General features: G+C 41.1%; 1 protein-coding gene across 1 annotated transcript in view; it reads right to left on the bottom strand.

The window, feature by feature from the left end:
• LOC126964707 (protein purity of essence-like) overlaps nt 1–26,024 on the bottom strand; it is a 72,938-nt gene that overhangs the window by 33,132 nt on the left and 13,782 nt on the right. The window contains exons 10-21 of the mRNA XM_050807984.1: nt 23,826–24,036; nt 22,336–22,495; nt 21,669–21,829; nt 11,089–11,254; nt 8,427–8,599; nt 8,093–8,249; nt 7,579–7,682; nt 7,309–7,452; nt 5,104–5,316; nt 4,502–4,689; nt 1,280–1,460; nt 462–567 (exon numbers count right to left, since the gene is read on the bottom strand). Of these exons, the coding sequence (XP_050663941.1) occupies nt 462–567; nt 1,280–1,460; nt 4,502–4,689; nt 5,104–5,316; nt 7,309–7,452; nt 7,579–7,682; nt 8,093–8,249; nt 8,427–8,599; nt 11,089–11,254; nt 21,669–21,829; nt 22,336–22,495; nt 23,826–24,036 (1,964 nt within the window). The remainder of the gene's footprint in view (nt 1–461; nt 568–1,279; nt 1,461–4,501; nt 4,690–5,103; nt 5,317–7,308; nt 7,453–7,578; nt 7,683–8,092; nt 8,250–8,426; nt 8,600–11,088; nt 11,255–21,668; nt 21,830–22,335; nt 22,496–23,825; nt 24,037–26,024) is intronic.

Raw genomic sequence — 26,024 nt, 5'->3', positions numbered from 1 at the left:
TTACAACTCTTGAATATGTACGTTATAATTTTGTGTATGTGTCGGAACAATCTGTGCGCGCTAACGTTAGCACTGAAACCCAATGCGTGCCTGCTTGTACGCCTACATGAGGGTCATTTAAATTCTTTCCTAAAAAGTAATTTTGATTTAACTATTTTTATGCACGCTGCAAAGTTTAATAGTACCGCTATTAACAACAGTAACTATATTTAAGGAGAATACTCGGTACTCCTTTTTCGTTCTAATTATATTATCAAATTACGGACTTAATTATGGAGAAATAACTTCTTGAGTACACACACACTTAGTTTTCTTCATGATCTATAAATATTATGTCCCCGAGGACTGTTAGTTCTCACCATATCTAGTACCACTCAACTGTGAGTTTTTAAATATATAGAAAATGCAATTTGTTATTATTTGCGAGTAAATTGGCCAAATAAGTAATAATGATTACTCACGCAGCATATTCTCTTTCAAATGTTGGATGGTTTGTGATGCCAGCCAGGCGCTGTACTTGATGTTATCACACGACAAAGTTACGTCATCCAATAGAGTCTCAGCATACTGGAAAATACAAATTATTATATACTAGCTGGTAACCGATGCGGTTTACTACATCTAAACAAATACATAAATATACTACACGGCCACATTTTCTCTGGACTTCCCTGGAACGTAATGCCTACCGTTTCACCCCCTCGCGCTCGTCCTATTGCGTTAGTACGTAATTTTGCAGGTAGGTGTCCTGATCAAACTGCACAGTATCCAAAATATGATTAATAGCCGCTTATATAGTCTAGGAGTTCATCGAATAGACATAGACAAAGTGACACGAAATCTTTATATAAGTATAAAGTAAGGTACAGATATCGTGCGAGTTGAATACAGTCGTGGCTCGGGGTAAGAGCGGGAGTATCTCCCCCCGTTGTCGCGCGTCTATAGTGTAGTGCTGTGCTATCGCATTAATACTGAAGTTGAGGTCCCGTGATATTTTTTTAATTTTAATACTGACTGATCCGAGTCCATAAGGTTTCGTTCTAAAAAAAACAGCTTTATCAATCGCTAAGCACGAGAAAACGCGATACATATTTTAATTTACTGACCACTCTAATCATTATGGTCATCAATTATAATTAGGTCACAGAACTATTGCATGTCTGAACTCTGCATTCAACTCGCGTGATACCTGTGCGGCAACACATTCGACATTTATATATTTTTAATTGTTAAGTTGATATAATTTAAGTGAGTTAGTCGTAGTCGGCGGTGGGCGTACCTGTGTGTACATGCCCTGTTTGACGAGCGCGTCCTTGAACCAAGGGTAGAACAACTTCTTACTGTCGGCTCGCGGCACCCACACGATCGCGTACAGCGGGAGCGGCGCCGGCAGAATAGCCGTGATGCCGAGCTGCAGCTTGTCCATGTGAGGAGTCGCTGGCGGCATGCTGATTACCAGTCTACAACCAAGTAGTTGATATACTATCTAAATCTCGTATCGAAATACTACCATAGTATTAAAACCAATGTGATCTGTATTTAAAATCAAACATACGATACTTCTCAGCAGCATTGATTATTTGTTTTTTAAAAGTTTTGTTTACACGCAAGCGGTTCTAGATTACATTAAGTTAAACCTTTTTTTTTATGGACTAGGAGGACAAACGAGCGTACGGGTCACCTGGTGTTAAGTGATCACCGCCGCCCACATTCTCTTGCAACACCAGAGGATTCACAAGAGCGTTGCCGGCCTTTAAGGAAGGTGTACGCGCTTTTTTGAAGTTACCCATGTCTTACTTACTTACTTATTTTAGATTTGGAGATGTCGCAAACAAACGCTGCGCTTGTCTCTAACAATAATTATAAATTCACATTCAAATATTTTTATTCAAAATGGGATATGAAAATATGACTTATTGAAAGTCAAAAAATGGGTATCCCATTATGTAGGGTAGGTGCATATGGTATATCCCTTTGGAAAAAGAAAGCCTCAGACCTAAGAATCAGCTTTGCCTGGGGCTATCTTCCACAGCAATGGACTAGGGCTAAAGTACTATTTATACCTAAGGCAGGCAGAAAGGACTACTCCCTGCCAAGCTCCTTCAGACCCATAAGCCTAACCTCCTTTCTCCTGAAGGTTATTGAGAAAGTCTTGGACAGACACATAAGAGAGCATGCTCTAAGCCTAAAGCCCATTCATAGTTCTCAACACCCCTACTGTAGAGGCAGGTCTACAGAAACGGCCCTTCTACAACTTGTGGATAGAGTCGAGAAGGCGTTACAAGACAAACAGATTGCACTCTGTGCGTTTCTAGACATTGAGGGCGCCTTTGACAATACCCCGACAGACACGCTAGTGAAGGGACTAATTAACAAAAATGTAGACTCCACCACTGTCAAATGGCGCCTTTGACAATACCCCGACAGACACGCTAGTGAAGGGACTAATTAACAAAAATGTAGACTCCACCACTGTCAAATGGGTAAGGTCAATGCTCTCAAATCGCAAAGCTCTAATCTCCCTCCATGGGACATCACTGGAGCTATACACTACGCGAGGTTGCCCACAAGGTGGCGTTCTTTCGCCACTTCTATGGACACTAGCAGTAGACGCACTACTTAGTAAGCTGGCAGAACTCAGAATTGATGCACTAGGGTACGCAGACGACCTAGTTATTATCGTCAGAGGTTTCTGCCAAAGCTTACTAAGCTCTATATTGCAAAAGGCGCTAAACACCATCTCACAGTGGTGTACAGCCAACAAACTGTCAGTCAACGCAGGAAAGACTGTTATTGTGCCATTCACGAGGAAACGGACAATTAACAAACTGAAGTCTCCCACCTTGAACGGCTCCACTTTGGAATTCTCAGCTGAGGTTAAGTATCTGGGAGTCACATTCGACCAGAAACTCACATGGAATTCACATCGACAAAGCCGTGAAAAAGGCTAAAACAACCTTGGGTGTATGTCGATGTCTGGTATGGAGACATTGGGGAATGCGCCCCAAGATCCTCCTATGGCTATTCAAAGCAATTGAGAGACTAACAATTACATACGCCTCCGTTGTGTGGTGGAACAAAGCCAACCAGAAAACAACTGCAGACAGACTAAATAGCCTGCAGAGTATGCATGTATGTTGTAACCGGAGCCATGACGTCTTCTCCTGGTGCGGCCATTGAAGCAATGCTAAACCTACCGCCTCTTCCACTGTTCATACAGCAAGAGGCGAAGGCAAGCATGCTGAGGGCAATCGCCCAGGGGGGTTCATGTAACTGGATGTCGCAAACGCTTAGGACCTTAGAGGACTCAGTTCTGCGAGACCACATATTAGGCATGTTACCTGATCAGATGATTCCACAATTAATCTCTGTTAAACACTATATCGTGGAACTACCTTCCAGGGACGACTGGATGAACAACAGTCACGTGGAAGGACGGGAGCCTCATGTGGTTCACCGATGGGTCCAAAATGGAAAATGAAGTCGGCTGTGTCGGCGGGGTCTATGGAGAACGCCCCAGGTTTAAATCCAGCACAAACCTGGGAAGTTTAACTCCATATTTCAAGCAGAGGTGTACGCCATCCTGGAATGCGCGGAAACCAATATCCAAAAAGGCTACTTCAATCATAACATATACATTCACTCTGATAGTCAGGCAGCATTGTTGGCTTTAGACGCTGACTTGACGTCGTCTAAGTTAGTCAATAATTGCGTTGAATGCCTGAATTCATTAGGCATGAAAAACAGAGTGATTCTCAGATGGGTCCCAGGGCATACCGGAATCATAGGCAATGAAATGGCCGATGAGCTCGCAAGAGCTGGGGCTAAAGCAGTCCGATATGGTCCGGAACCCATTTGTGGACTGCCCAAGAGCGCCATCCGACACACCCTGAGTAACCAATGTAAACAAGAAGCACTTAAACGCTGGAACAACTCTTCGGGTTTAAACCACTCTAAAGCACTGATAAGGACATTCAACAGTAGCTATGCGAATGAAGCCCTATCATTGAACAGGAAAAATCTATGCATACTCACTAGGATGCTAACCGGGCACTGTCGCCTAAACAAGCACCTCAGTGTGGTCGGCATCAGAAGCGACAAAGCTTGCAGGTTCTGCCTTGAGGATGATGAAACACCTATTCATCTACTCTGCGACTGCGGCCCACTAATGCATAAGCGTAACACAATCTTTGGTAACTACTTCGTACCACCAGATAGTCTTTGCAACACTCGCGTCAAGGAACTACTGCGGTTCGTAAAGGCGGTAGGGCTTGACGATGAGCTTTAGTATGAGTGGCGAACACAATAGTCCAATTCTGGACGCGGTGTTACTAGGAACCTTTTAGGACCAGGAAATAGCCACCCTCTTCAAATAATAATAATAAGAATCACGGGCGCAATGGGCGTTTGATTTTATTAAAAAAAAGGTAACGATGACGTAATATCGTACAATAAAAGTTATTAATTAATAGCCGGAGGGCCGTTATTGTTCCAGTGCTACCTCCAGGCCGTCTGGAAGCAGTAGTGCGCGGCGGCCCGGGCGGCCACCGCGCGCGCGGTGGCGGCCGCGTCGCACACGCCGGCCGCGTGCAGCAGCGCCAGCAGCGCGTCCACCAGCAGCGGGTACTTCAGCTTGTGAGGCGTGCCCAGCACGAAGTTGCACGCCAGTCCGTCGAATTTTGGATTCTCCTAACAATATTAATTAACTGTTCAATTGTATTTACTCGTATCTAGTATTGCCTAATATTTTCCTTAGGGGTCACCTCAACGAGCGATATATAGCTATTATATAATAATTTATACGACTAGATGGAACCTCTCGCTGCTAGAAAACCGATGAAAACAGGCGTGTTTTATTACTTTAGGGTGAGTGACGAGCTACGTCTTGCACTCGCGATTTGAATGTCACTTTGTGTTAGTATGTGTGCATAGAGCTTAACAGTCGACCAATTTTTTTTTCGACGTTTTCACAGTTGTCCCGTTCTATCTCGAATTATAAATGATTTAAGCTTTATAGCTATAAGCTAAAGATCATTTTCCTCCAGCACACCTTCAGAACGAGAGCTAGATATGCGGCTACAAAGAGTGGGCAGAATAACTCACTTGGTTGTTAATCTTAGCGGTGGTGAGTGCGTAGAACTTAGGTCTCATCGAGGTGTCGTCCTGCGACAGCTTCCTGTACGCCTGCTCTATGAACGGTACTTCGCAGTAGATGCGAGACTTAATCTGCCCGTTGTCTGTGACGTGGACCTCATTACACGACGAGTCAGACGACGGCTGAGCGAGTCCCGGAGCGATCACCAGGTTCCATTCAATCTTCAACAAAAAATTACAATGAAGTACAGGTAAATTACTTTCGATACTTATTTACATTTGTGTGTGTACGTGTACGGTCAGCACATAAATAAATAAACGTATACTTTTATATTTTTCAGGTCCTTCTGGATCTCTCGCTATTTCTGCTAACCCATCTATTTCCGATTCGTCTCAACTATTTTCGTCTAAACTCGAGCGACTGGTAATCGGCGAATCCCTTGTTTTGCTACTGACGCAAAGCGACTTACTGATCTTGCCGAGTACATGTTTAACATTCACCAGGGACTATTTGACACAATTGTTGTCTTTTTCTTACTATAAAAATATTTTCATATCAACAGACAACCAACGCAACAAAGGATCTGGGTTGCTTACCTGCGCTTGCGACTGAAAGTAATGGGGTCTAATTTAATTTTATTGTCTTAAGGTGTAGTATAAATTAAGACAATACTTAAACTTAGAAACACGCATACGTCTATGTGATACTCTCGTCCTTTCTAAATTTAATTATATGGACACCGTTTATGGCCCACGACTACTTACCAAAACTAAAAACGCCATACAAAGAGTGCAGAATGAGTGCGCTAGAGTTTGTTGGAATATTCCTCTCCGTAGTCACGTTACACCATACCTCAAAGAGGCAAAAGTACTCAAAATGGACGGAATAAGGTATGTTACCTTGCTGTGTTACTTTTTGGCGTATTTGCTTGGAAAACACCAGCATACTTATATCAAAAGTTAGAATGACTTGGGCAGAATAATGCTTTCAATATAGATACGAGGTCCGCTTTTCGTATATTAGCTATTCCTAGCCACCGCACTGCTGCGTTTCGGGGAAGTTTTAGGTATCAAGCCACCAAGTGCTGGAATGATTTGCCACCTCCACTTCAACTTAGTAAAACAATTCAAAATTTCAAAATAAAAACTAAAAATTACATACTTAGTGACATTTATAAACCTGTGTAACAGCTTGTACCTCTTTTAAATCTTATACCATAATTTTTACTCACATTTATTTATTATTAATAGCCACATATTTTTACATTTTGAACCATACATTTAGATTTTCTTCTTACGTTCATTTTCTTTTATTTATTTTTATCATTTTATAGAGTTAAATTAAAAAAATATATCTATAAGTACTGCCTTTATTTACTGATTTTAATTTCTGTTCAATTATATTCATAACTATAATTTAAAAAAATACTAGTCGCTGCTACTCCAGGACTCAATAATATTGGGGCTCCTGAAAAGCAATGCTACATTGGCGCCACGCCATTGCAGCTTATTACTGAGTTAGCTCCATTTGGTGACATTCACTGCCGCACATGCGAAAACATCAGCCTTTTGATGTGTTCTTCTTCTCTGCATAATATTAATACAACTGCTCCATCTTCACGGACTGATGATGTAAATGAGAATGAAAGTGACGGTTATATTACAGATAACTTAGAAGAAAATGGAAGCATAATGTCTCGTTTACTAGATCATAACCAAGCTTGGGAATATATATTATTTTGTCAGTGAGTATTTTTAATCAGGAACTTTTCAGAAGTTTCACTTCTACCGTGTGCGACTTGTACACACATACATTTTTTTTATAGTATTAGTTACTTTACACCTTTGCCTTTAAAATAATACCAACATTGAGCTCCTACAGGACGTGGGACATAAGCCGCCGTTGTTTTACAAGAGAATTTAGAGTTTTGAGGGAGAATTTTGCTCAGATAAAAATAAAAGTAGCTAACTGGTAGGGTTTTGGAATTGACCTCCTGACCTCCATAGGGGGTATTTTCGTCGATTAGTACATTGCCGGGACACATTGTATATGTCTGCAGAATAACCAGTTTAATACTTTAAACGATTTATAATTATGAAGAGGTAATGTAAATGTACGTGTTTGATTAATATTCAAATCATTTTATTCCCGAATACCTACATTTTTATTTCGCGTCTGCCGGGTCAGGTAGTACCTAATAAAACAAAGCTTACCTGTTGTAATAAAGTCTGTGGCGCATCATAGAGATGCTTCATGAGGTATTCGAGGATAAGCATCAGTCTCGTGGTCAACATCAGTTGATGCGGCGCGAGGTTCATCGCCCTCTTCCTGTCACTTATTGACAATGTTTCCACGATCTACAAACACATTGATTTCCCTTAGAATTAGTATGATGTCATGCAAATAACAAGGATCGCTTCAGAAACAATTGGCGCTCTGGCATATCAATTCGAACAAGTTGTATTACGGTAAAAAAAACTTACTTTGATAATAGCATTTGATGTCATCAGTAAGACAGATTTTTTCAACATCAGGGTCAGAGAACGGAACAGGTACACCATCATCTGAGCATGTTCCACATTCAAATCTGAAATAAAACATCAAAGTCGATGTCAATCTCATATATTATCTTTAAAATATTTCTAATATAATTGTGCCAGCAATATTATTAGATTGATTAGTCCAATATGTGCCGGCAAGCGCTACCAACATCATAGTCATAAGATATCCCAATTAATAATCACTTTTATATAACTGTTACTTCCATCCCATTCTCAAAGTAGAGCTTTCGTGTACTACATGACTACAGCCTACTTAGAGCGCTTTCGCACTACGTCTACTATAGTAGTTTACGCACTAGATCCGGCTTCAGTGATCCGATTTATTTCCGTCAACCGTAGAAATAGTTCTAAGACTACTTCGGAACGTGTTGGACGTAGTGCGAAAGCGCTCTTACAATATAGTAGCGTATTAGTTAGCATGTATTCTTGTACGTACCTTCGTAGTCGTGGTCGGGCGAGGGCTGGCTCGTCAGCGCACACTCCTGCAGCGTGTTGATCAGCTTGTGCCACATCATCAAGATGGTGTTCTCGCGGTCGGCCGCCGCCTTACTCAGCACCATCCCGCCCACCAGTTTCAGAACGCGTGGGCCCACCTGGCGACATTCAACAACACTTGGAACACGTCGCAGTACAACACGAGATGAGCGAACGATCATTACTACTTTAGTGTGTGCATAGTATCACTATTTTTGTTTCCTCGCCTTCTTAATGACTGCACGATTTCACACTTACTTCCGGGCAATGGATAAAAATCAAAAAACCATTGTAACCTGCAAGGGTGTCATGTTGATTCGGTCCGTGGACACGAGCTGGTGCTGCAGCGCAGGCTGCTGGGAAACGAACGCGGGCGAGCTGCTCAGGTTGTGGAGGTAGCGCACCAGGGCCGAGCTGAAGGCAGAGTACAACGCGCCGAGTCTGGGCCCGAAGCACGGCGATATTGTACCTAATTACCAACGATTAAATACATACTTGGTTGTGTTCTTTGTTTAGTGTATATCTAATCGAACATTCGATATGGTTTTTCAAACGGTGATGTAATTGATTCAAAGAAGATATTGACATCCTAACGTACGTGAAATGGGAATTGGGGGGGTAGTTAGGGTATGGTCTTGGAGGGAATTGCTCAAAGTGAGTACAGCATTACCTACAAAATGCCAAGAAGCCATCTACCACGTTAGTAGCAAAACACTAACAAAGTAGAGCCCTTACCAGTCCGAGTCATCCACGTCCCCGATCGTCCCCCTGGAGACTGCTGCAACCAACAACTTTGTGATGCAGGGTAAAAGGCGAATATTCTGCGCCTCAAAACAGAATCCACTTACTAGGGAGGATACCCCAACAAAACCGAGCCTGCCCGTTGGCTCCGAGGTGGCATCCCCAACAATGGTCTAGGGTATAGTAGGCCAATCACTCGCTTACCCGAAATAAAACAGATTTACGAAACAGAAATAGTGCAAAACCGGACCGATTTTAAACTGATGACCTTTGGCATGAAAACACGGACATGAATTGCTTGCTGGAATGTGCGAACGCTAAGTGACGATAGTCGACTAGCTCAAGCAGAAGCAGAAATGCTAAGATACAAACTGAAAATTCTCGGCGTTAGTGAAGTTCGCAGAAATAGATTCTGAGAACTGAGAACGTCAAGAGGACTCACTTTACTCTACTCTGGAAAGGAGGACGAAGATGACAACCGAGAACATGGGGTGGGTTTCTTACTTTCAGATGTGGCGAAGAGGCCTCTTAGACTGGAAACCAATCTCAGATCGTATAATCACAGCCTTTTTCTACAGCAGAGCCCGAAAAGTCAGCATTGTGCAATGCTACGCACCCACCAATAGTGCAAGTGAGGAGCTCAAGGACGATTTCTGTAGCGCATTAAACACTACACTCAGAAACATCCGTAGACAAGACATAGTCATCGTAATGGGAGATGTAAACGCAAAGGTGGGTGCAGACAATGTTGGTTGTGGAAGACATATGGGCTAGGAGTACGCAACGATAACGGAGAGCGTTTCATGGAGTTATGTCAGAACAATGACCTAACCATCGGAGGGACTTTATTTATTCACGGAGACCATCACAAAATATATACATGGAACTCACCCGATGGTGTCACTTAGAACCAAATTGACCACCTGGCTATTAGCTCTAAATGGAGAACGTCGCTTTTGGATGTGCGTAATCGAAGAGGTGCTGACATTGATAGTGTCCACCATCTTGTAGTTGCAGAAGTGCGTCTCAAAGTGTCGGCATCGCAAACGAATTACGCTACGCTGAAGACATGCCGCCGGTTTGATGTTAGCAAACTTAATAATCCAGACATCAGCAACAAATTTAAATTGGGAGCTTCGAACCTCGATGCTGACCCCACATCTGTCGACGCGGAGTGGAATCGCATCAAAATGGCTTATACAGAGACCAGCTCCATCGTTATTGGACATAAAACTAACACTAAGGCGGAATGGATGTCACAAAGAACTTGGGACCTAAATGAAAAAATGAGGGAGGTTCACCTGCAACTTATAGCCCCGAATAACGCAAGTTTACAGGACGATCTCAGGCAGCAATACCGGCAAATCCGCAAAAGCATCTATCGCAGTACACGCCATGATAGAAGGTTGTGGGCCGAGAATATTGGTGATAAGAGCAGCGGACGCCGGAAATCTAAAGGAGATGTACAAAGCCACACGGACACTGACGGGGAAACATAGTTCAAGGAGAAAACCTTTAAAGAGCACTTTGAGGAACTCTTCCGCATCCCCGTTGACCCCGCTAACAACATCACGCCAACAGATACTTTGACCTCAAGCATCAAAAAACAAACTCTAAACATTGACTGTTCAACTCCGACTAGTGATGAAGTATTGCACGCCATCCACACACTTAAAAATGGCAAATCCCCAGGAGCTGATCTCATCACCGCGGAAATGCTTAAGCCGGACATCAGCCGCAAAAGCGCTGACGCCCCTGCTCCAGCGCATCGGGCGAGACGAAGAAATACCAGATGATTGGAGTAAAGGTATTCTCATCACCGTTCCAAAAAAGGGGGACCTCAGCCAATGCAACAACTGGAGAGGTGATGCCTCTCTTTATTATCAATACGTGATATTATATGTCCCTCCAACGTGAAAAACCTGTTTTCATCATTTAGTACGTGTGGAAATAAGGTGTAGAACGCTCCACAGTGTTCTCTTTTCATGTTAATCGGATGAACCCAATAATTTATTTACTTCCTTTACTGGCAATAGTACATTCGGTATAACATCTAGATGCAATTAATTTATCACGTTCTGTTTTTAGAGAACTACACTACGCGACTGTACTAGCGCCGATGGTGAGAATGCTACTGGATAAAAAATCGGGTCGCGTAAAAGCTGAATGTGTTACCGGACAGTCGACTGTACGATGTGCCACAATGAAACTAGTCACCAGTATCGGTCCGCGCGGTCTCGCGGTCCAGGTCGCGGGCCAGCGCCGCCAGCACGGCCAGGTGCGCCTCGTGCAGCAGCAGCGCGCCCGCGCCCAGCCGCTCCGCGCCGCCGCTCAGCAGCTCCGTCGTCAGCAGCGAGAACACCTCCGTGGCCAGCGAAATGTACTGGACACAAAATGAGCCCTTCAACTGAATGCTATCTATTATTTGTGCCAAATTGATGTACAACGTTATCGATTGTAGTGTCTTGACATCTAGCCTGAATTGAATATGCGTTAACTGTTTAGGATTACTATTTGTTCTGGAGTGCCACAAGGCTCATTACTAGGCCCTCTAATATATTTATTTATGATGTAGGCGTTTGCTTGAATCTGCCAATTTTTTGCTGTATGCTGATGATATGAAAATATCCTTAAATATCACTAGAGATTTATAGTGTCAGCTTCTTCAAGCGGATCTAGAAAGATATGAGGCATACTGTATTCTTAATAAACTAGACCTAAACGTGTTTAAATGTCATTCCATTACGTTTTCACGTAAGTATAATATAATAGAACACAAATATAAAATAAAGGGCGTTGTTCTTAATTCTGTAAATGAAATTAGAGCCTTTATTAGCCTAGAAATTAGAGACCTTGGTGTTACACATAACAGTAAACTTACATATGAAAAACACATCGATAATATAGTTAAAAAGGCCAAGAAGTCTTCTGATTTCATCAAACGGATATGAGTGCGTGTTCTCTTGAGTGCTGAATACCTGAATACTATAATTTCCATTCATTTTGTCTATGTGTATTATATCAATATTATTATCAGTGTATTATATCAATAGTATTACATATATCGTCCTGTGTCGGTTTTGCCGACCCTTAGTAAAATTTTTGAAAAAATAATTTAAAGCCACATGCTTACTTACTTTAACTCTCATAAGTTACTTCATTTGAAACAATTTGGCTTTAAAGGCATAAAGGCATATTTATTTTCTCAAAATTGATTCCTTTAGAATTCTTTTTGATGTCATTTCTTATACTACTAGGTACTACTACCGCTTCGGAAACAAATGGCGCTCTGAGAGAGAAGAAGCGGCGCAAGAAACTCTCCCAGCATTCTTTTTTTTGCGCTCTTTTCAATAAAAATATACAATATTGTACAGTCATTTCTATCGCTATAAAATAATCACAATCTAGTCCCAGGCTGTCCGTTCATTTAGATATTCAGCAGTGGAGTAATAGGATTTACGACAGAGACATTTTTTTATAATACATTTAAATTTATTTATAGATAATGCCTGAACAGTGGCTGGGACTTTATTGTAGAAGTGTATACATTTACCCTTAAAGCTATTATGTATCTTATGAAGCCTACTAGAGTTAGTTACAAGCAATCCCTTATTTCTAGTGTTATAATAATGAAAATCGCTATTAAGAGCAAAAAGGTGACAATTTTTGTGAACATATATTAAATTTTCATAAATGTACTGACAATGAACAGTCATAATATTTATTTCTTTAAATTTTTCTTTGAGAGACTGTCTATAAACAAGCTGATATATAGCACGAACAGCTCTCTTTTGCAGTGCAAACACTATATCAATGTCAGCAGCATGACCCCATAGTAATATATTACGTACGGTATACCGTACGTCATGATGCTGTGAAAATAACTAAAGTACACTAATCTAGCGGTCGCAACATTCGTGTACTCTCTAATCTTTCTAACTGCATATGCCGCAGAGCTGAGTCTATCTGCTAGATGGGTAATATGTGGACCCCACTGAAGCTTTTTATCTAATGTGATACCCAAGAAGACCGTAGTGTCCACAAGTTCCAATCTCTGGTCATTTATAAGTACGTTGGTTTGTACCTCCGCTGTGTTTGGTGTAATGAACCGTAAACATTTTGTTTTTTTACTGTTTAAGTGCAGATTATTCGTCTCAAACCAACGCACTATCTTTGAGAGTGCATTGCTTACCTCGTCATCAATATCCGCACGTCGCTTCACTTTAAAAATAAGTGAAGTATCATCAGCAAACAGCAGCTCAAAAACAGTTCAATTTCTAATTCCTTACTTGAGATACCTTGTATATTCTGGTGAACAATATTTATGAGCTTTATATTATGATTATCTATAGCAGTAACATTTATATTTGGTGAATGTTGCCTATTTTGTATGATATTGCAAGAGTTGTCCTCCCTTGTCAAATAACTTAATTTAAATTAATTGAAGAAAAATCATCATTGTTATATTTTTGTACATTAGTATTAATACATTCCGCAATAGGGGCTTGTATGTCGATTATTTTACAATTTTGCCCAATAGAGGCATGTTTATTAAATAATAATACAGAGGAAGTAGCCAGCTGTCGCTTAACTCTAAATGGTAGGTATAGGTTACCATTGGTTATTTTCAGTTTATAATTAATGAATTTATTTGTGTCAAATAAAATTAAATTTTCATTGTTGTGGAATGTCGCATTATACAAAGTTGTATTTAATTTAAATATTTTTCTATTTTGCTCCTGTGTCAAATCCGAGGAGTATGGGAATGTACACATCATCACTTTAGATTTTGTGTTATTGGAAATATTAATTAATTTTTCTATATTTTTAATTAGGTCCTTATTTCTAATATTATGAGAGTTATTACCAAACATTATACCTATGATCGTTTTTTCTTTTAGATTTATTTTTGGTATGGAATTTATGAGGTTATTGAAAGTTATATTGGGTTTACATATATTTATCAACTCACAATTCTTTGCAACTGCATTATTTAATAAAGGTCCAAACCCTTGGCCAATTTTGTCTGAAAATAATATAAACCTACTTGATGCACTTGTATCCATACTCTGACTAGTTTTTAAATGGGGATACACTTAGGTCTTGATAATTTTCTAATGAATGTTTATTAGTTGTGCTGGAGCAGTGGCACATATTATTATTGTTTATAAAGGATTCAAAGCGTTCCATGTTTTCATTGCCTAATTTAATTAAGCAATCAGCCTGCTTTATATGTTCTGATATTTGCTCCTGCGCTGAATTATATTTTTGAGTAATGTTTTGCAACATTGTTTCTAGAGAAGATATTTTATTATTTAATATATCTGTATCAATTTTATGTATTGCATGGGACTCTGTTAATTCTTTATTATATATTTGTAATTTTTTCAGCAACTCTTAGTTTTTTGACCTAATTTTGCAAAATTTTTGGCCTAGGAATTGGTTATTAAGGAGAATCTCTTGACGACAACGGAAAAACACCGCCGACCATCCCGCGGTGTCAGAGCTCCATGCCTGAAGTACAGTTCCGACAGAAAACTGTTAGGCGAGCTCTGTTTTCGTTGGACGTCAGGAAGTCGAGCGGGCCGGATGGCATTTCTCCAATCGTGCTTAGAACGTGTGCCCCTGAGTTGACGCCGGTGCTAACGCGTTTATTCCGGCATTCTTATTCAAAAGGCGTAGTCCCTGATTCATGGAAGTCAGCCCTTGTCCATCCGATCCCAAAAAAAGGAGACAGTTCGGATCCGGCAAACTACAGGCCTATTGCGATTACCTCCCTACTCTCCAAAATCATGGAGAGCATAATTAACCGCCAGCTCTTGGTATACCTTGAGGGTCACCAGTTGATCAACGACCGGCAGTACGGCTTTCGCAATGGTCGGTCGACTGGCGATCTTCTGGTATACCTCACACATAGATGGGCGGCGGCTATTGAAAGCAAGGGGGAAGGCCTGGCAGTTGGTCTGGATATAGCGAAGGCCTTTGATCGTGTATGGCACAAGGCGCTCCTCGCAAAACTTCCATCATTTGGGCTTCCCGAGAGCTTATGCAAGTGGACCTCCAGCTTCCTCACTGGGCGCAGCATACAGGTCGTTATCGACGGTTATTGCTCGAATCCCAAGCCCGTGAACGCTGGAGTGCCCCAAGGCTGTGTGCTATCTCCCACGCTGTTTCTTCTGCATATCAATGATATGTTGGACACCGCCAACATGCATTGCTATGCAGACGACAGCACTGGTGATGCCGTATACACGGGCCATGCAGGTCTCTCTCGGGAAAACGTCGACCAGTGCCGGGAGAAACTTGTGTCTTCTATCGAGTCCTCTCTCGAGAAGGTCGCGGAATGGGGTAAGTTGAACCTTGTCCAATTTAACCCCCAGAAGACTCAAGTTTGCGCGTTTACCACTAAAAAAACCCCATTTGCCGTATCACCGCTCTTCGAGAACACTTCCCTTAAAGCCTCGCCTAGTATCGGAATACTGGGTCTCGAAATCTCGAGCAATTGCCAATTCCGTGGCCAAAAAAGAAACTGGGCGTCATAAATAGAGCACGGCAATACTTCAAGCCGGCCCACATTCTAGCGCTCTACAAAGCGCAGGTCCGGCCTCACATGGAGTATTGCTGTCATCTCTGGTCTGGCGCACCCCAGTATCAGCTCGATCCATTTGACCGCGTGCAACGCAGAGCAGCTCGAATTGTCGGGAACCCAGTACTCTGTGAACGGCTGGATCATTTGGCGTTGCGTAGAGACGTCGCTTCATTGTGTGTTTTCTACCGCATCTATCACGGGGAGTGTTCCGAAGAGCTGTTCAACCTGATTCCTGCCGCCGAATTCCACCTTCGCACGACACGCCACAAGTTAGGATTTCATCCCCACCATCTGGATGTGTGGCGGTCCTCCACAGTGCGGTTTTCAAGGAGCTTTCTTCCTCGTACCACGAAGCTGTGGAATGAGCTTCCGTGTGCGGTGTTTCCGGGACGATACGACATGGGTACCTTCAAGAAAAGGGCCGGCAACGCTCTTGTGATTCCTCTGGTGTTGCAGGAGAGTGTGGGCGGCGGTGATCACTTAACACCACGTGACCCTACTAGGGGATGTTCAACAACGGATGCAGGTGTTGAGCTAATCAAGAATATTTTTGATGCCTGGGAGGAATGGAATTGCACTTGGCATCTTCTGTGATTTATCTAAGGCTTTTGATTGTGTTCAACATTCAACGCTGGTCAGGAAGCTAATGACAAGAGATCTCCTGGGACTCCTCTCAGTATGGGGGTACCACAAGGGTCTATTCTTGGACCGTTCCTCTTCCTTATCTATATAAATGATCTTCCTAATCTTATAGAGAAAAAACATAAGGTAGTATTGTTTGCAGACGACACTTCACTGATTTTCAAAGTGAAAAGAAACCAAGCTATGTATGACGAAGTGAACGATATTTTATCTGACATCGTGTACTGGTTTAGCGCTAATAACCTATTGTTAAATAGCAAGAAAACTAAATACATTAAATTTACCGTACCAAATGTCAAAAATGTAAATGCAAATGTTTTGTTAAACGGAGAGGTGATACAACCGGTGGAATCTGCTATATTTCTTGGCATAACTCTAGATTCCAAATTACAATGGGGCCTCCATATTGAAGGATTGGCGAACAGACTTAGTACTGCAGCATGCGCGGTTAAAAAGATTAGACAATTAACTGACATAGATACGGCGCGACTAGTATATTTTAGTTATTTCCATAGTATTATGTCCTATGGTATATTGCTATGGGGCAACGCTGCCGATATTAATACAATATTTGTGCTGCAGAAGAGGAATATTCGCGCTATTTATAACCTAGGTCCTAAAGAATCATTGACAGCAAAATTCAAAGAAATTAACATCTCGACTGTTGCTTCTCAATATATTCTTGATAATGTAATGTGTGTTCATAGGCACATAAGTGAATTTGCCAGAAACTGTCATAACCATAATGTTAACACCAGGAACAGACAAGTTCAAGTTCAAGTTTTTATTCGTAAATACTATTCATTCTATAATTATATCATACTTAACATAATAATTCAATTATTAATTTATAAATTCATTATATGAGTAAAACGAGCGCTCAATGAGCCACCTTTTGAGTTTATATTTAAAAGTGTTACAATTTGACACGCTTGTGATATAGTCCGGGAGTTTATTATAAACCCGAGGGCTCATAGCATGTATTGTGCGGGAAGCTTTTTCCAGGCTATGTGGGACTGTATTTAGGCGATTTGCGTGTCGCAGCTGGTACTGGCTGGTGTCGCCTCTTTTTTTATACTGGTGTAACTGAGCTCGGGCGTATAAGCCTACCTGTAGTATCAGGAGGCTTGGTATTGTTAATATTTTTAGAGAAACGAAGAAAGGTCTTACGCATTGGTCCGACGGTATACCAGCTAGTATGCGAACGGCTCGCCTTTGCAGGCGACAAACTCGTTCAAAGTCCGCGGCGCGTCCCCAAAATTCAACTCCATATTGTACCTGTGACTGAAAGGTTGCGAAGTAACAGGTACGTAGCGCTTTCTTTGACAATGTCGAGGAAAGTCTACTTAATGCGAAACAGCTACGGGCTAATCTACCAGATAGATTTTCGATGTGGTGATCCCACGACAAAGTTTGATCTAATTGAAAACCGAGGAAGGACGCTGCTTTAACCTGTTGTAAACGAACATCATTGATATTTACAACCAGCTGCCGCCGAGTCCGACCAGAGAGATCGAAACATATAAATTGGGTCTTTGTTAGATTTAACACCAGACCGTTTCCGCGGAACCATTCAGCCAATTGATTTATTACCGAGTTGAGCTTTTGTTCGAGAGCATCTAGTCCCGGCGCAGTTATCACAGTAGCCACATCATCAGCGTACATGTATACTTCGGCGTTCTCTACGATTCTCGGTAAGTCGTTCAGCAGAATAGAGAAGGCGAGAGTACGCAATGATCGGCTACGTCAAATGCCTTAGACAGGTCACAGAAAAGCAGTGCGACCTCTAGCCCTTTCTCGCGGGCATTTAAAATGCATTCGACTACTTTACGAGTCAACATCGTGGTTGAATGACCCGCGCGATACGCATATTGCCGATCTGAGATAGCTGCCACGCTGCTAAGATAATTTGTTATTCGAGAGGTGAGACCATTTTCGAATATTTTTGCAACAGCTGGTATTATTGAAATAGGTCTATAGCAGTTGGAATCCGTCTTTTTGCCTTTACCCTTATAAAGAGGAACGACTCTTACTTTTTTGAAGTATTCCGGATATATTCCGTCTCTTATGCACCTATTAAACAATATAGCTAACGGAGTGCATAGTGGGTCAGCAATTGATCGCAGCAACTCTACCGATATTTCGTAAATGTCTTTTGTGGGTTTATTAGCGACTTTTTTCATAATAATATTGTACACCTCGTTAGGTGTGAACCAGGGTAATTTTATTGAACGGTCAGCAGATGGTGTAGTATGCTTAAGATAAAGAGTATACAATTGTGAGTTTGCAATCGGAGCGCCGCATTGATCCGCCGCCGTCACGAATTGTTTGTTTAAGCAATTAACCAATTCTTTTTTTGATGCAAAACAAGTACCATCAGGTTTTTTATAATGTCGGTAAAATCTATGTTGGACTTGTTGCTTTTACACATTTCTGTGTTCACGATGCCCCACATCGTTTTATTAGTGTTGGGGCTACTCTCAATAATCTGCGTATAGAATGAGGTCCTCTTGTTACGCAATAATTTATTATAATAATCGGAATATTCGTCAACTTTACTCTTAATATAGATGTCATTTGGGAATTTGTCTCGAATGTCAATAAGGTCATGAAGCAATAGTTTAAAGTTAAATATTTTATCATCTATCCAATTTTTATACTTTTTCGTTTGAATTTTTTTAAGCTGGAAGCATATGTCAATTTTTTGTATGATTAAATTAATAATAGCTTTCGCAAAGTCATTTGTGTCTGGCTGATTTTCACATAACTTATTCCAATCAATACTATTAATGGCATAAATGAAGTCATAACGAGCGGCCGTTGTGTAACATCTTTTAACAACTGATACCTGACGGCTAGGTGTAGGTGATTCCCACTCAAAGTAGCCAGTGACCGCATAATGGTCGCTTATTTTAGATTTTACTGGCAACACGTTTTTACAAACTATGTTTGTATAAATGTGGTCGATTGACGACGAAGAGGTAGGTGTAACGCGGGTAGGAAATGTAACTTCGTTATGAAAGTTATGAGCGATAAGCAAATCTTCTAGTTGTTTACGTCCCGGACTAGTCACCAAGCTGTCGATGTTGGCATCGCCAGTTATAATACAATCAAGTTCCATTTCATTAACTAAATTGAGTACTCGTTCTAATACATTTAAAAAGTCTGAATCCTTTATCGTGTGATGATTGGATCGATAAAAACAAATAACTGAAATTTGATAATCTACTAATTCTACCGAGGAGATTTCACAGACGCGTTCCACCGATAAATTGCAAATCCTTACGTTTTCTACTGCTTTTATGTGTGATTTCACAAACAAGCAAGAACCTCCGCGTTCCATGTTCGCGCGACAGTAGCTAGATATTAAAGTATAGTTACAAATATGCACATAACGTAGTTCGTCACTTTTTAGCCAATGCTCGGTTATTGCTAACACATCACATCTAAGGTCACTTTCCAATAATACTTCAAGTCGCTGTTTTAGAATTTAGGGATTGAATATTTTGTACACATAGTACGAAATCAGTACGTTTTTGAGTCAGGGTATTCTTGTGTGTGGTGTTTGTCATACATACACTTGCATCATAAGTGATCGTCGCATGTGTTGCCACGGCCGGCGGCAAGTACTCACTGGCTGTCGATGATTGCCGAAGCTGAGTGGTTGCCCCGCTCGCTGCGGGGACGGGCTCGAAACCAGTTTGAATAGTGGATCCCCGGCGGCCACGAAGTCGGCGCGGTTAATAGCGGGTATAAACATTCTGGCATTCCGATAACAAAAGCGGCGTGCCTTTCGGTCTTAATATTTCTTTTTTCAACAAAATACTCACTTGATGGTTGAATTTTATTTATGTGGTTGTGGATTTGAGCTTCTGTAGTTTCTGGTTTAAATGACCAAGCTTGAATGTATTTCAAACGTTCAACCGATTGAAGTTCACTATTATTGCTACCAGTTCCTACTTTAACAGTTGACGTTTTGGATTTACGCTTGTGGTGTCGCGGTTGCTCCCACTTTCCATCACTCAAATCCTCGACAGAATCCAATTCTGGCGTTTTAGCTCTTACCACCAAATTTCGTGGCCCACCACTCCCGTTTCGGTCGGATTTGTCACAAGGAGTCGTCTGTTGAGTAACAGTTGCCACTGGTTCTAGTGTTGGCTCTTTCCCACTTAACCCTGTTGCCGCTTGAGAGCATTGTCGTTGTTTAGTTTGTACTTCGGCTGCTGCTGCTTGCCTTTTGGTACGTTGCGCGAGTCTTCGGGTTCTATCAGTGAGCGTCGATGTATTCATTGAGCTCTTCGATGTCGCGCTGCTGAGGGATAATCTTGTCCTACTCTTTCTAACGACGTTTTCTCTTGCCGCGCACAAATTTACTTCTTGTGTATTTATTTGGGCAAGTAAATCTTCAAGTACCTTCTTTTGGCTTTCAATCAGCATTTGTTGATCTTGAATTTTTTTATTTTGGGCTTCAATTAAAGCAGTTTGAGTTGAAATCTTTTCTGTAATTGAAGCTAATGTCTTCAACATTTCAGTGAGTGTCAATTTTATAGTATCTTTCGTCATTTTTAATATATAAAACAGTGAATTTGCTAGAGCGCGCAAAACCACGTCTTACTTTCACAAGTCACGGATCAAACTTTTTAGACATAAACCTATGATGCCTACTACTCGGCTAAGTCGTGTTAGTAAGTCTTATGTGGGGCGATGTATATGCTTTTACAACAAGATCCCAAGAAATGTTCAAAACAAAAGTATAACGTTATTCAAAAGAATTGTTAAAAAACGTTTGTGTGGTAAAGGTTACTATAACATAAATGACTTTCTTAATGATACCACAGATTGGGAATGGAGTGACCGCCCTCAGGCTATTAAATAATAAGTTTAATTGGACAATATTACTTTGTAAACATATTTATTCGATGAAAAATAAAAGCCCGCTGAGTTTGTTGCGCCCATTCTTCTCAGGTCTGAGGCATGCATTTTGGAATGGGTGGTAGTTTTTTTGACTTTCAATAAGTGATGTCACATCCTATTTTGAATAAAAATATTTGAATTTGAATTTTGAATTTGAATATACTTTTATTGTATTACTGTTTGTTTCTTTTTGTATTTTTGTTCATTATTTGTAACACGCTTATAGTTTCTTATATGCGAAAACTGTCAATGGTTAATAGATGTATACTTTTTTTAAACTATTTATGTCATGTAATACTGTTTGTTTTCCTAATAAAATAAAATAAAATTAACAATCATTGTCAGTGTCGCGACATCGACAGTGCCATTTACTATGTGACATTAAACGGGCATAACGGGAACGCCAGCTTTAATAGGCTATCGGTCCGGTACGGACGTCCTGTGAAAAAACCTCGTAGCATTTGTATATCTATACTAATATTAAAAAACTAAGAAGAGAAAAGCTAGAATCTTGAACAATTAATCAACTAAAATAAAATAACATTTGATGAATTTTGATCTTAAAGTTTTAATTTAAACAATTGATACGTTAACGTGTTTACGTCATAGGTAAAAATAAACAACGAAATTTAATTTATAAAAAAGTTGTTACCGAATAGGGCTCTGCTTTATCGGGCACGATGCCCTGGGCCGTCCGCACGTTGTCGTTGGCGTCGCTGGCGTCAGACGCCCCGGGCCGCGTCAGGCCGCTGTCCGCGTCGGGCGCCACCAGCGTCGACTCGAACCACAGCCCGAACAGCGGCTCACTATCTGCTAAATCACTCGTTTTTTACTTTTTACAGTTTCAAGGAGTAACAAATCAGAAAAGGCTTTCAACTCGAGTTATTATTGTTTGCGACGAATATATTCTAGACTTTTGAACATAATTTATTAGAATTAACAACTAAGTACATTCACTTATCTTATGTTCTCTTTTGTAATGGTGGGTTTTCGTTTTTGGAACAATTTCTTATAGCTATCTCAAACTTATTACACTTTGAAGTTATACGTTTTTGGAGCGTCAGGGAAAAATTATCAGAGTGATTTTTACGATGCGCGCGCACACCGACACCCGTCATGAAGTTGACCAACTAACGTGACTTGGTAGGTCAATTTCATATCATACCTCAGCTACCATAAGCCCCATGTAATGTCTTCTGAACCACACCCATTGGACGAGAATTATGTATAAGTTGTAATTAAAAAAAACATTCCTTTCTAATTGTATAAAAATAATTTATGGATATTTAAATAAAAGCTATTCGAGGGAAAAAATATACCATCATCAGTCTCAGAGTCCTCCGAGCAAAGTATCATGTCCTGGAAGTAAACAGTAGAGTCTGAACGTTCAGGGTCAGCATCTTGGTTCTGTTTTTGTACCACGGCGCGTTTCAGATTGGTCGCCTTGCGGTAGCAGACCACGCCCAAGGCCACCAGCATCTGTTAACAAATTTCTACATTTACCATTTGTTCATGTCTACTCCAGTAGCTATAAGTGCAATGCTGGGAAAAATAATAATAATAATGAGGTACTAAATACAGGGTGGACCAAAAGTCCGTTAACACTTGAATCGGTTAAAGCATCTAGCAGCGGCGGAGGGGGGTGGAGGGGTTACGCATTGCAAGAGCGGCCAGTGGGAATTTAGTACCATGGCGTCGTTCAGCGGTAGTCAACGTGCGTTTTGTGTACGTGAGTACTATCGAAACAACGATTCTGCGACCTTAGCTCAACGAAAGTTTTGCAATCATTACAAGATACGACACAAAAATCAAGCTCCATCAGGTGTGTTAATTAAAAAATGGGTGCTCAAGTTTGAAAAGACGAGTTCAACAATGGATTTACCTCAATCTGGCAGGCCTAGAACGTCGAGGGACACCGAAAACGTGGAGCGAGTAAAATCGTCTGTTCGTGACCAACCTGGACTTTCAATTCGAAAGCGGTCTGCTGTCCTTAACGTGCCAAGAACATTATTAAACCGCATTCTCAAGAAAGATTGAAGTCTACATTCCTATAAAATCGAAAGGCCTCAGGACCATGCCACTAGGTTGCAGTTTGCGAACGAAATGGTAGAGCGATTCACCAGTTTTACAAACATTTTTTTCTTAGACGAGGCACACTTCCACCTAAATGGGCATGTTAATAGACAAAATTGTCGTTATTGGAGTGACACTAATCCGAAATTAAAGCATCAAAAGCCCCTGCATTCCCCCAAAGTCACAGCACACTGTGACTATAGCTGATAAAGCAGCCCATAGGCTGCTTTATCAGCAAGAGGCATTATTGGTCCATACGCTCATGGTTTCAGCAAGATGGAGCCACTTGTCATACATGTAATGACTCGTTAAGGGCAGCTCGAGACATTTTTGGCCCAAAAGTGATATCGAAAAGAGGGGACATTAACTGGCCGCCTCGTAGTCCGAATCTATCACCAATGGATTTTTTTCTTTGGGGATATCTTAAAGCTAAAGTTTACGACACCAACTCAGTAACTTTTGACGAATTAAAGGATCGTATTCGCACTGAAATCCAAAACATCTCAAAAGAAACATGTAAAGCTGTTATCGAAAATTTCCGATTCCTCTAGATTGCAGCAATGCCAGAATAATGAAGGATTGCATAATATGGTTGATGTGATTTTTAAGAAATGAATTCCCCTTTTGTTTACTATCGAAAACAATAATCAATTTTGATCTACTGTAATTAGTTTTTTTTTATTATCATTCCAGTTATAAAGGGACTTTTGGTCCACCCTGTAATAATAATGATTACCTGATGCAGCGGTGCAGCGGCCGCGAGGCGCAGCTCCCTCTGGTGCGCCGTGGGGTGCGCCAGCACGTCGGCGGGCGCGGGGGAGGGGGCGGGGGAGGGGGAGGAGGCGGGGTCGGCGGCGGCCTCGAGGCGCGCGTCGGCCAGCAGGGCGCCGCTCCAGGCGAGGCACCGCCCACCCAGCGCCACCCACACCACGCCCAGAGACTGTTGCCTGGGACAACAAGTTGAGAGGTGTAATAATTTCAAGGAGATATCGCTACGCTACTTTGATAAGGTGGCCGAGCACCCTAATATCTTGGTGAGGGAGGCATGTGCTTTCACTCCTCTAGACCACATTCTGAACAAACAGAGGCGACCTCGACACGTACTAGTCGACCCGGACGACTATATTACGATCGCGAACGCGACACAACACCATCACCGACGCCGACACCAAACCAACCACACCGCTCTCGAAGATGTAGGCGCGGCCATGTACATAAAACCGCTGCCACTCGTCACTTTGACGATTTCCAGCGGTCACAACCTAATATAATACGATTCACACACTTTGAAAGAAGCCCGACGAGAAAGTACTCGTCCTGTAATCGTTTAACACCACTCACACACCTACAATTACACTACACAAAAATAGTCACACACATACACTCACACATATTTACATACATATATCACCGCACTCGCCGGCGAGTGCGAGGTCTCTTCAAACCTAGAATCCACTGGACTAACAGATATATTAGATCGTTAGTGATCTTCTCTCCATCCAGCGTAGTGAGCAGGCGGTCCGAGGTTCGAGTCTCCTTCCGAGACGCCCCGCGCCTGTGAGCTACATTTTCGGCCTCCAAGGCCCCCGCCCGGCTTCGCTGTAAAAGCCTTCAGGGTTATCAGCACAGAGGAGGTTTTTAGTCGGTAGGGGGTGTTTACACCCGAGTCCGACATATGGGCCCCGTTTCGGGGTCTTCAATACTTCAATAAAAAAAGCGGGCTTCCCTTTTTTTATTTGAGTACAATCAAATTTATATTTTAAATAGCCTGATGGCGGTCGCCCGATTCCCAATCTGTGGTATCATACAAAGAGTCATGTTACCTTTACTACACAAACGTGTTAACAATTCTTTTGAATTTCGCAACACATTTGTTGTGTATATTTACTAGGATCATGTAAAATAATCATTCCCAATTGAAAAAAAAATGAGATTATATTAACTTTGTCACTACAGAATTACATGACAGGGAGAAGTAATTTTAAACTTCATGTAACTTTTCATTGCGTTTATTAATAAGACGGTTAATGCAGAAACTAAACTGTAGGCTTTCAATCGTTACGTCGATTATTGTACGTACAGAATCAGATTAACAAGTTTTTTTAGAGATAATAAGTGACGCAACAACTCTAGAAGACAAAAAAATCATGTGATTTTCAATTTTTATGTTGGAGTTACATGTAGTTAAATTCGCACTGATAATACCAAGAACGTATAAGTCTTTGGTCCATAGATATATATAAAGAGCAGCAGACCAAACGGACACGTAGGCCTGTTGTCAATACGGGGCCGGTGGTTATCCGTTATTGTCTAAAGCTTAAACGTATTGAAATAACTGATATACTGACTTGAATCTATATTCTCAGCCAATATTGTACAGTGTAGACAAGCTACCATTCAAATTTGGTCTATGTCAGTGTGACAAGAGGTCGTGATAGCACGAGATACGACTTGTCGCAAGCTTGTAACTTGTTTTTTTTTGTGAGCCCGAGTGACCTGAGATTAGTTAGTTAGTTTTATTTGCAACTTATTCTCAGGTTATCTCCATTTTTATCTTATTACTTTATAACTCTAGTATTTGTTTGAAAATGAACACTTTATTTGATTATATTATATAACGACTACGCTGTATTCCATACGTCATTGTCGTTTAGATATTGAATAGCAGTCGTTAATTTTTTTTTTATTATTATGAAAAATAGAATTACAATTTCTTATTATATAACAGGCCAAAAACCACAGAGGTTTGTCCGGCATGTTAGAAGAAATACTATTATCGCCTACAATAAATATTAATATTAAATTATAAATACACAATTTAATAATATAGGTACAATACAAACGAAAAAAAAAATGTAGGTACAACAACAACAGTACTTATTGTAGCACGGGTGAGTCGCATGGCCTGCCACCGCAATGTATTGATTTTTTGAGT

The sequence above is a fragment of the Leptidea sinapis genome, chromosome 5 (assembly GCF_905404315.1).
Source record: "Leptidea sinapis chromosome 5, ilLepSina1.1, whole genome shotgun sequence".
Taxonomy (NCBI): Eukaryota; Metazoa; Arthropoda; class Insecta; order Lepidoptera; family Pieridae; genus Leptidea; species Leptidea sinapis.
This window is presented reverse-complemented; position numbering and strand designations above follow the sequence as displayed.